The sequence below is a fragment of the Homalodisca vitripennis genome, unplaced genomic scaffold (genome assembly GCF_021130785.1).
Source record: "Homalodisca vitripennis isolate AUS2020 unplaced genomic scaffold, UT_GWSS_2.1 ScUCBcl_7717;HRSCAF=15516, whole genome shotgun sequence".
NCBI lineage: Eukaryota > Metazoa > Arthropoda > Insecta > Hemiptera > Cicadellidae > Homalodisca > Homalodisca vitripennis.
In genome coordinates, this window is record NW_025783839.1 from 1 (window position 1) to 11973 (window position 11973).

Consider the following 11973-nt stretch of genomic DNA (forward strand, 5'->3'; position numbering starts at 1 on the left):
TAATCCTAGAATAAGTCATATTTATCAATAGCGTATTAGTGGAAGAAAGTAAGAAATCAACATTTAAACAGCAGTTGTAACAATTTAAGATATTATCTCAATTTTAATTGAGCATATTTAACCATAAGATACTGTAAAGCTTAAACTCCCTTATGGTCAGCTGTCTTTGGGGCCATTTGCAAATATTTTTGTTTATAATTATAAAACCTATTTCTCCTACCTAAACTTATTAGCACAAAATGTAGAGTGTAAAGTATATTTTAGATTATATGAACACACAAAAAAAACCTGTAAGCAGAAAACGAAGAAAGTTTGGTTTTTGGAAACAGAAATTTAAAAGCAATTTCTTTACCCCATACATGTAAATGTGTAACATGTTTATAATTCCTTATACAGAAAATTTTAATTATTATTATTATTACTCTAAATTTAAAAATTAAAAAGTTATAGTGTAGAAAAAAACGTGTAATTTTGGAGTTTAGAAAAAATATTTCAAAAATATCTACAACATATATTAAGGAAATATATAGGATTTGGTACATAAAAATATAAAACGATATTTCTAATTGCTGTAGAAACACAAAAATTTATTTATTACAGCAAAATTCACCAAAACATATTTCTATTGCACGGAAAAAAGTATAAAGAATTTTTATAAATTTTCAAAATTTTTATGTAAAAATGTTTCAAAATTGAATTTACTACATGGAAATGAATAATATTTTTTAAATTCAAAAATAAAACCAAATATAATGTTAAAATATGTAATAAATACCTATTTTCAATGTTCTGGGTTAGGGTACAATAAGCGGACCCGGTTTTTTATATCGAAATTGGCAAACAATATTACTTAATCGTAACCATTGATATTTTATTTGTTACACATACAACTTTAAAAAACTATCGTCTATGTATAATTCATAACTGATAATACGTATAATATCGTTTCCGGGGCCGCCAAAGCTAAGTTCTACCCTGGGCATCGCACATACAGATGGACTCTGATGTAATCTTTTGACCCCAAAATCAATAGTGTTTCTTTCTTGGAATAAGAGGAAAGTATATACCAAGTTTCAAGCAGGTCCTGTCAAATCCTTAATAAGGTGTAAAATATTACAAAAGTGTATTGTTCATAAGCATATACTATTGCATTATAAGGCTGATTAGGTTAAATATTTAAAAATTCATGTATAATATTAAATGTATCTATAATGGGTATAGAAATTACAACGCCTATTGTTTTTAAGCATATACTATTATATTCATAAGCCTGACTAGGTTAAATATTTAAGAATTCATGTATAATATTAAATGTATCTATAATGGGTATAGAAATTACAACACCTATTGTTTTTAAGCATATACTATTATATCATAAGGCTGATTAGGTTAAATATTTAAAAATTCATGTATAATTAAATGTATCTATAATGGGTATAGAAATTACAACGCCTATTGTTTTTAAGCATATACTATTATATCATAAGGCTGACTAGGTTAAATTAAAAATTCATGTATAATTAAATGTATCTATAATGGGTATAGAAATTACAACGCCTATTGTTTTTAAGCATATACTATTATATCATAAGGCTGACTAGGTTAAATATTTAAAAATTCATGTATAATTAAATGTATCTATGATGGGTATAGAAATTACAACGCCTATTGTTTTTAAGCAAATACTATTATATCATAAGGCTGACTAGGTTAAATATTTAAAAATTCATGTATAATTAAATGTATCTATAATGGGTATAGAAATTACAACGCCTATTGTTTTTAAGCATATACTATTATATCATAAGGCTGACTATGTTATAATATTTAAAAATTCATGTATAATTAAATGTATCTATAATGGGTATAGAAAATTACAACGCCTATTGTTTTTAAAGCATATACTATTATATCATAAGGCTGACTAGGTTAAATATTTAAAAATTCATGTATAATTAAATGTATCTATAATGGGTATAGAAATTACAACGCCTATTGTTTTTAAGCATATACTATTATAACATAAGGCTGACTAGGTTAAATATTTTAAAAATTCATGTATAATTAAGTGTATGTAATTGGTGTAAAAAAGGACAAACCTTTATTGTCCTTAAGCACGTACTATTACGTACAGTATATCACAAGGCTGATTAGGGTAAATATTTAAAAAAAACAGTAGCAGTCGTGGGACTGCCGATAGAAGTGAAAACGGAACTATTAAGTTGAGAGTAATTAACAATACGTTATAGTAGCAGTACATCTGTTAATTGTAAATGTGACGCGTTTTTAATTTTCCAATTTTAAAATCCACGAAAAAATATTATCAAATAACTAGAAATCTATTTTACCACGCTAGTAAGATAAATCTTATACCGTAATAATACTCATTTCATGATGAAGAGGTTAAATATTAAAAACATAATTAAAATGAATAATGCTAAATTTTAAATACAAATATTCGTACAAATATTAAAAATGTTTAAAAATATATTCGTTGTTTTTCATTATTCATTTATCTGTATAAAAATATGTTGTAATTGCTCAATATTAATAGTTAGTTAAACATAGAATACAAGTGAGTAAACACCGAGTGAACAACAGTGAGTTGACACCGTTGTAAATAATACAGTTATTGCTACGGATAAAGTATATAATTGCAATAACAATTAAACCCACAATATTTTTAAAACTAATAAATTAGTTAAATTAACTTGGTTCTTTCGTAAAGGTATTTTTATTGCACAATAAACTTTATAAAAATTTATTGAGTTAATACGGTATCAGTGATCCAATGCGCCAACTACAGTTCCGGCAGAAACGTTCACTCATCACTTCATACGCTACTACAGGCTAAACTAAACTTCCAATAAAAAAATGATAAATTACAAAAAAATATTCATCTATTTTCACACAACTTTCTCGCTGACAAATTTTGTCTGACCAAAAAATAAAAAAAATCCTCGCTTACTACTTTTTTCTTGTCATTGTAAACGCTATGTAAAATGTAAACTATAATCAAAATTATTTCGAAATTTTTTTAATATTTAAAAATGTAACCAATAGATTGCCAATATTAAGAGCTTTAATTTGACGCATCTTACAGAATTGTACGACATTGGCTTCACTTTTAAATCGCGAGAGGAAGCCGTAAAGGTCACTGATTTTCGCAGTCTGTTTTCATACTCCGCCGGGACAGTTTTAACACAGCGAGACTGACTTTTTCATGCAGGTTAGTAGTCCGCGGCCAAGTCTACGGTTAAAAAACACAGCGAGACTGACTTTTTCATGCAGGTTAGTATCATTAGCATGTCGGTGACGCGAACCGAGGATTTTACCTCTACCAAAACGCTCAACGCGCCTAAAGAAGTTTTCACTTCAAAAATGTATGTAAAATTAAATGTATATATATTTTTATATGTACGTATTTTAACAAATTTTATAAATATTTTTAAACATTATGAAAATTGTTTCATTTACCCTTTCAGAATTAGGAATATAGAACAAATAACATTGTTTTTATTGAGTCTATACTTGATTGTCACTGTTTAATTCCACACCCATAACATGAGCATAGATTTTCCCTTTAATTTATCAATTTCCACAAGTGACAGCCGAGTGCTTAATATAACGGAATATGTCAGTTATATTATGTTTCAAAGAAATCCGAAAGGAACTATGACAGTTGTGAGGTGTTTCGGTATAATCGCTTTTTATATCGTCTGCCCTGATAGTTGCTGTCGTGCTGGGTTCTATTCCAGGGTTGTGGTATCGCCGTATATTTTTATCTTACCCGCGCCCTCACCGTACGCTGGTAGAAATAGAGATGATACGCAAGGTTAAACGCAAGTGAACAGAAAAACTTAGGCTGTCGTTCAGAGCGAATTCAGTTATTCGCACTCTTCAATGGAACGATATCATCACCGTTTTCTGTTATATATTTCGCGACTTCACGTAAATAATTGTTGATTACAACTGTCAATGCCCCGTTCTAAACTATGACGTTTAGAATTAAATTCTATTGTAACGACGAAGATTCAGCGATTACTTTTGCGCAAGAGAAAACCAGATTTTAATATCAGTGGTCCGCGAGAACTTCTATTTCACAGCCGTTGACTCGAACCGGTCAACGGTCCTTGCATCGTCTGCTCGTTTCTTCAGTGTCTTCAGAGTTGTTGTGCTGTGTTAAGCTGAGGTTATGTTTTCACTTTACAAATATCAAAATAAAATATTAAATATATCAAACCAAACAAATTCCTTCTTTATACTAATAATATCAAAGTTATCATATAAAGTTAACCTGAAAGCAAACGTGTCACTAACTACGATAAACTATTAGCTGCTCCTAATCTATCCTACGCACCGAGTTGTTAATTCTAGGAATAGGATACTAAGCTTATGCGGCTTATAGGATGCAAAATATACGTTTGCAAACTAGGAAAAGGTAGTGATGGGTAGTAGAACCTATATTTAATAGATACACTACTATCAGTAACCGTGATAACCTATAAGCTGCTCTTAACCTGTCCTAAGCACCGAATTATTAATTTTAGGAATATGATAACAAGCTTATGCGGCTTATAGGATGCAAAAATATACGTTTGCAAACTAGGAAAGGTAGTGATGGGTAGTAGAACCTATATTTAATAGATACACTACTATTCAGTAACCGTGATAACCTATAAGCTGCTCTTAACCTGTCCTAAGCACCGAATTATTAATTTTAGGAATAGGATAACAAGCTTATGCGGCTTATAGGATGCAAAATATACGTTTGCAAACTAGGAAAGGTAGTGATGGGTAGTAGGACCTATATTTAATATATACTCTACTGTCAATAACCGCGATAACCTATAAACTGCTGCTAACCTATCCTACGCACCGAATTATTATTCTTAGGAATAGGATCACAAGCTTATACGGCTTATATGATGCAAAATATACGTTTGCAAACTAGGAAAGGTAGTGATGGGTAGTGGGTCGTATATTTAATAGATACTCTACTGGCACTAACCGCGATAACCTATAAGCTGCTCTTAACCTATCCTACGCACCGAATTATTAATCTTAGGAATAGGATAACAAGCCTATGCGGCTTATAGGATGCAAAATATACGTTTGCAAACTAGGAAAGGTAGTTATGAGTAGTAGAACCTATATTTAATAGATACACTACTGTCACTAACCTCGATAACCTATAAACTGCTGCTAACCTATCCTACGCACCGAATTATTAATCTTAGGAATAGGATAACAAGCTTATAAGGCTTTTATGATGCAAAAGATACGTTTGTAAACTAGGAAAGGTAGTTATGAGTAGTAGAACCTATATTTAATAGATACACTACTGTCACTAACCTCGATAACCTACAAGCTGCTCTTAACCTATCCCACGCACCGAATTATTAATTTTAGGAAGAGGATCACAAGCTTATGTGGCTTATATTACTAAATTGTTAACTTTTAAATATTATCTGGTTTGTCTAAATTAAAAATCACAGTTCTAAATAAAAACAATGGGTTTATTTTAAACTGGCCAATTAATAAGTTCAACGTTTCAGAATTTTCATCACTCTATTTTCCACAAAGAATTGACAAACCGTTTAGTAAATTTAAAAGTTCCTTTGGCAAGAAATAAAAATATTAATCAAATATATCAAACTAAAAATCAGAGCTCTCTTCTAAAATAAAATAATAAAGTTTTAAAATAAAAATCAAATACCACTTGGAAATAACTAAAATAAAAAATGTTCACTTCTAAGTTCACTCAAAATTCAAAAATAAAAATTAAACTTCTCTTTCTACTAACTGTACTTAACTTTCAAGTCTTTGCAAATCAGATACAACTCTCTCAAACAATAATTAATATTCAATTAATTTTTAATTAATGATTCACAATAAAACAGTTCCAATTAAATATTTATAAATTACTACTTTTCCTAATCTCAATTAAAGTTATTAACAAAAGTTCAATTTTAATTCACTTTTCTTGCAAGTATGAACCAAATGTAACTTGTATGATTCTATTGTGCTCTATTGTTCATCGACAATTAATTATTCAGATTGCTCTGTAGTTTCTATGAATTTAATTTTTTCCTATATAAAAAGACAACAAAATTAATTTAATATCAGATCTGGAAGACTATTTCAATATTACGTACAATACGTTTGGTGCTTACCTCAAAATCCCTCGCGGAAAAAAATTAGAAACACGGCGCACTGTAATTAACTTAATTCACGAAAATTACCCAAAGAAGGTCGAAAATTATGAGCTGGCGCTTACATACTTCCCCTTCCAAGCAAATCTGATGGACATCCGCGGTGTTCTCTCATTGGTCCAGCTGTATCAAACTAGGAGAACAATAGCCGTAACAAGACAAGTTCTGATCAATTCAAGGCAGTGAACCGCCTTCCTAACAATTTAAAAACTACCAGTACTAACTTGCCAAAGGATTACATATTCGTTTTTATCCTAACTTCTCACAATCTAATCTAAAATTAAATCCCAATATTTCGTTCCCAAAATTTTCATTTAATTTAAGTTTTAATTTTTCAAAATAGCCAATGTAGCTTTAAAACGCTACATAAACCTATCCTACGCATCGAATTATTAAACTTTCTTAAGATTCAAAGATTCAAAATTTCTTTATTTACATAATCGTTAAGATTAGTAATGGCGTCAAATACAAAGTTACTAACTATTACAGTGTAGAACATTAATTAACATATTATAAAACATGTAATGTTACATGATCAGTGATTATTACTTGACACAAATGTTAAAACTGTTAAACATTAAAAATAAAGCAGTGTTAAATGAATACAATCTGGCTGCATATGAAAACTTCTACAGAGAAAAATGTACATATGAAATATAATGAAAAAATCTAAAGTTAACATTGATGATACAAAATGAAACAAGTTGGAGTTAAAAATGGACATGTCAAAGTTTGTGTTAAAATGCTCTATCAAAGTGGTAAAATAGTTTCAAGTTAGTGCTAGTTGAAATGTTATTTCCAGTTATAGAACTCTGCTAGGCTGTAGAAGGGTCGGTCCTGAAGCCAACTCTTCAGGCGGCGTGGAAACTTTTGTACTTCTGTCTTCTTAAGGTCTTCTGGTAGAGAGTTCCACATTTTGGCGCCAGTGTAGCTGGGTTTCTTCTCAGTCCTACTAAGATGATGCACAGGAAGGCAGTAGTTGGTTGCGTGCCTGGTGTTATGGTGGTGGATCTGTGCTCCATTTCTTGCCGCGTCTGGCGCCTTGATGTGTATATAAGTCACAACTTCTAGAATGTAGATGCTTATGACTGTGAGGATCTTCAGGCTCTTGAAAGTGTTCTCTGCATGTTTCTCTTGGTTGAAGGTTCCCTAGAATTCTGATTGCTCTTTTTTGTTTTAGGAAGACACGTTGTAGGTTAGTGTTAGTTGTTCCTCCCCATACAGCTATTCCATAGCGTATGTGTGACTCAAAGAGTGCATAGTATGCAGGCCCGTAGCTAGGCTGGGGCAACCGGGGCATTGCCCCGGGGCCCCCGGCCAGGGGGGGCCCCCAAATGAAGGTGGAAAAATTGAAAATGAAATTAAAGTTTATGTGAAATTTATTGATTACTGTAGGGTCGTAGGGATATTTCATCGAATCATCAAAATGTCTTTATAAAAAAATATTTAAATAGCTTTTCAATATAAAATAATGGACAGATATTGTTCTCACAGAGATTTTCGTAACAAAAATAGACAGACTATCAATCAGCCTGTCAGTTGTTACGCAATTAAAGAAATGCAGTTTGCACTTTTAGTTCACCTTACTCCCCCATCCCCAACAGTAATAAAACTCGTCCTGACGTCGACGTGACGTAGACGGCTCCGTCTGCCGACTGCCTCTGCCACAGCTGACAGACGACAGTGAGAGTGACTACGACTAGTGAGCTAGTGACAGACAGCCCGGATAAGGGTTATGTTATGTTGATGGTAAACTAACACCAAAAACTGACGTTTGGCGTTCGTCCGTTACTCGTTTGTTACGGTGTTAAAGTGTTATACAATTTGTATTCTTATTCTTGTATTTGTTAAAATGAAAAGAAGCTATCAAAGTGGGGCAAAGAAAAGGCAAGACAAGAAGAAAAGAGAAGAGGATGCTTCAAAGTGTTCTTCCACCCTATCTGCTTGGTTATGTCCTACTACTAGTACTACTACAACTAAAAGTACTAATGTCACATCTACATCTAGTACTGAAACTAGACCAATAATTGGTGAGTGGTTTGAATTTAGATACGGTATTTAGGCCTAATTAATTAGCTTGGCCAATAACTATATAATTAATATCTTAAAATTTAACTATGTTAAAAATTAACTGTGTTAAAATTTAACTAGAGTTTGGATGTTTGATTGAGTTTAGACCACTGTGTCTGACTCAGACTGCAATCTATTCTAATTTAATAAGCTATGTTTGTTTGTGAATTTATCACTAGTCATATATAGGCTACATATTACCTACTATTGTGTAGTGGTCATTTAATTTTTATGTGATTTTTTATGATTCCTTTGGTTTCTACTTCTTTCTGTGTAGGTATTTTTATTTGTTTATACATGCACAGCAGCACAGCATGAATATCTATCATAGTAATTTTATATCTTTTTGTGATAATATGATGTAAAAAATGCACCACACTCGCTTGCACATTCATTATTTATGAGGCTTTGTATCTACTCTTTTTATATTTTTTTTATATATTTTTATATATTTTATATATTTTTTTAATATCTTTACAATGTTATTAAAATTTGCTTTAAATTATATGTTATATGTAACTTAATGTTATTTTGACTTGCTATTTTTTATTGCAGCCTCAGTCCCAGGAAATGAGATTGAAGAGGAAGTTACAGCTCAAGATAACGCTGAAGAAAGTATTGATGAAGAAGTAACATGCCTAGGGCTAGGGCATCAACAAGAAAAATTGTGCCAAACCTCCAACAAGTCCTACGTCAAGCAGTGAACTGATCGGCGTAAATGATCAAGTAAGTAGACATGCCAAGTACAGAATACTTATATTATATTTTTCAACATAACAACATATGCTGTTTTATCGCCCTAAACATGGAATCCCTACGATAAAATATTCCATGGTTACATGGAAGTAAACAGTATTACTTCCATGTAAACATGGAATTACAGTAAGTCCCTATGTTATGATCATGTTTGTAAGAAAAAAATACTAATGCATTGCAATCTACTTACAGGTGGAATGTAGCCGGGACGAATAAAATTAATGAAACTTGTTTAAACACCGAAGAACCCCATTTTCCAGACCCAGATCATCGATCCAGAGGTGAAAAAAACGAATTATTGAATTAGGACTAGGACCCTATCAACCAGTTGGCCCATTTCCATATGATGGAAAACAAGGTAGGTCCTTTTCAGACAATTATTTTACCCTGAAGTCAAAGTCTGGGCTCAAAACTGAAAAGAACTTGGTTGTGCTATTCGTCCAAATTGGATTGTGTTTTATTGCCAACCTTGCTGGTTGTTTCCCCAGAAAGGACCTGTAGGAGGATGGATTCAGGATTAAGGGACTGGAAACATTTGTCTGATCGCATAAAGACACATGAGAATTCACAGCACCATGCTGATTCCTGCTTGGTTTATGAGCAAATGGCGACGTCATGGCTCAATAGACGATGCACTAGAAAAAGGTTTGAAGGAGGAGCGGAATTTTTTGGAGGAAAGTTTTGAAGAGGGTCTTAGATGTCTCCCTTATGTTGGCAACATGCAACCTTCCTTTTCGTGGAGACAGTTGGCATATCACTGATAGAAATAAAGGTAATTTTCTATCATTGATTGAATTGCTGTCAAAATATGACACTATCCTAGAAGATCTAATTACAAGGCCAAGTGGTACTGTTAATTATCTCAGTCCAACAATTCAGAATGAAATTATTTCTCTGATGGCTAGTGAAGTGCTTAGTGGAATTAAAGAAGAGCTTTTGAGTGCGCCTTTTTTCTCCATAATTTACGACACAACACAAGATGTAAGTAAAGTAGATCAGCTAAGCGAAGTTTTTCGCTATGTAAAGATTGACCATGACCAACTCGGAAAACCTTGTGAGTTGAGAATTTGTGAAACGTTTACATCTTTCACAGCAGTTACTGACCAAACCGCTTCGGGGCTAGAAGACGTCATCATAAAATCAATTTCAGAAAAAGGCCTTGACATAACAAAATGCAGAGGACAAGGATACGATGGTGCATCGGTCATGAGTGGTGTGTATAATTGAGTACAAAAGAGAATCCCAAGAACTTGCACCCCATGCCTATTTCATTCACTGTGCCAGCCATAATTTGAATCTGGTTCTTAAAGATGCCGTTGAATGCAATCGAGAAATAGCACAATTTTTTGAGACGGTGCAAAATATTTACAGTTTTTTTGGCCACAGCATTGTTCGGTGGCAAGAACTAAAAGTCGTTTCTGGTTGTACAGAGAATCCGAAGGCTCCTGTTCCTAAAGACAAGGTAACATTAAAGACTTTAAACCCTACACGTTGGGCAGGGAGATATGAAGCTTTGTACGCTTTAAAGGAAAGGTTCGGTGATGTAATGAAAGCCTTAAATAAAATAATTTTGACAAGCAAAAAGCCAAAGGAAAGGAATGAAGCTGAAGGGGCTCAAAAAAAGGTTTAGAATCTTTTAGTTTTGTTTTGCTCTTGACTGTCCAGTGCAAAATATTAGGGGAAATAAACATTGCCTCAAAATCCTTGCAAACGGAATCTATTGATTTAATGACAGCGTACGATCTCCTAGGCAAATGCTTTATTGAAAGTAACCGAAACTTCGTTGGTCCTTTGAAGAAGTCTGTAGTGAAGCAGAAGAAGTATGTTCAAAATGGGGGATTACGATTACCCATGAATTTATTGGCCAACGTGCAAGAAAGGTAAAAAAGCACTTTGATGAACTTTGTGAAGACCAAAGACTGACAGATCCTAAAAGCAATTTCAGAGTGACAATATTCTTCCCAATGGTTGATACTATAGTGTCACAAATTGACAACCGTTTTAAAGGCATGAAGCAAGTGATTGATGCCTATAAAAAATTGTTCACTCCCTTCTTTCCTGGCCTCATGTTCAGATGAAGAACTGCGTTGTGAAGCTGATAATTTTGTAAGCAGATTTTCAGATGATGTAACGCCATTGTTCAAAGCTCAGATTTTATCAGTAAGGAATGCTTTTCAAATCCAAATTAAAGGATTTCAAAGAAGTAAAAGAAGTTGCAAATCTCCTACTCATTGAAAAACAGTTCCCTAGCATCAACCTACCCGGATGTACTAACAGCATGCTTTATGTACCCCTCACAGTCCCTGTGACAGTATCCAAAGCAGAGAGATCATCATTCTCAAAATTAAAACTCATCAAAAACTACCTGCGAAGCTCCATGTCCCAACAACGTCTCACTGATTTGGCTCTTTTGTCTATTGAAAATGACAGAGCCCGAAAAATAGATTTTGACCGAATTATTGATGTTTTTGCTAGTGTCAAGTCAAGAAGAAAGTCTTTTTAGTAAGTTCAGTTGCATTCTCACTATCAAACTAGTTGGGCAATTTTAAACTTGAGAATGAGTGGGTATTACCACCATTGATCATATATAATTAATGGTATTACCAGTATTACCATAAACACCATAAATAAATATACAATTTATTGTGTATTCAAAGGTATTACATAATTAATGATATTACTTGTATGTTTATCTACTAAACTACATTGCTTGGATGTAGGCCTAAGAAGAGACTAAAAAGTTTTAAGACATCAGCACTTATGTCTTTATTTATTTATTATCTATTGTGAATAAAATTTGGAAAAATAATTATGTTTTTCATTTTCCTTTCAGCACTATAAATAGAATACCAATCACAATGGTAAGCTGAAAAAATAATGGCTCTAAAAACCAAACTAATGGCACCAGGGCCAGGAGTCATACAAATTTGCA

General features: G+C 32.6%; 1 protein-coding gene across 1 annotated transcript; it reads left to right on the top strand.

Moving 5' to 3' along the window:
• The first annotated feature begins 7996 nt into the window (after positions 1-7996).
• Positions 7997-8989, top strand: LOC124374274. The gene is made up of 2 exons (XM_046832518.1): positions 7997-8245; positions 8841-8989. The coding sequence occupies exons 1-2, from the start codon at positions 8068-8070 to the stop codon at positions 8987-8989; spliced, it is 327 nt and encodes a 108-aa protein (XP_046688474.1). The 5' UTR covers positions 7997-8067.
• Positions 8990-11973: the final 2984 nt, after the last annotated feature.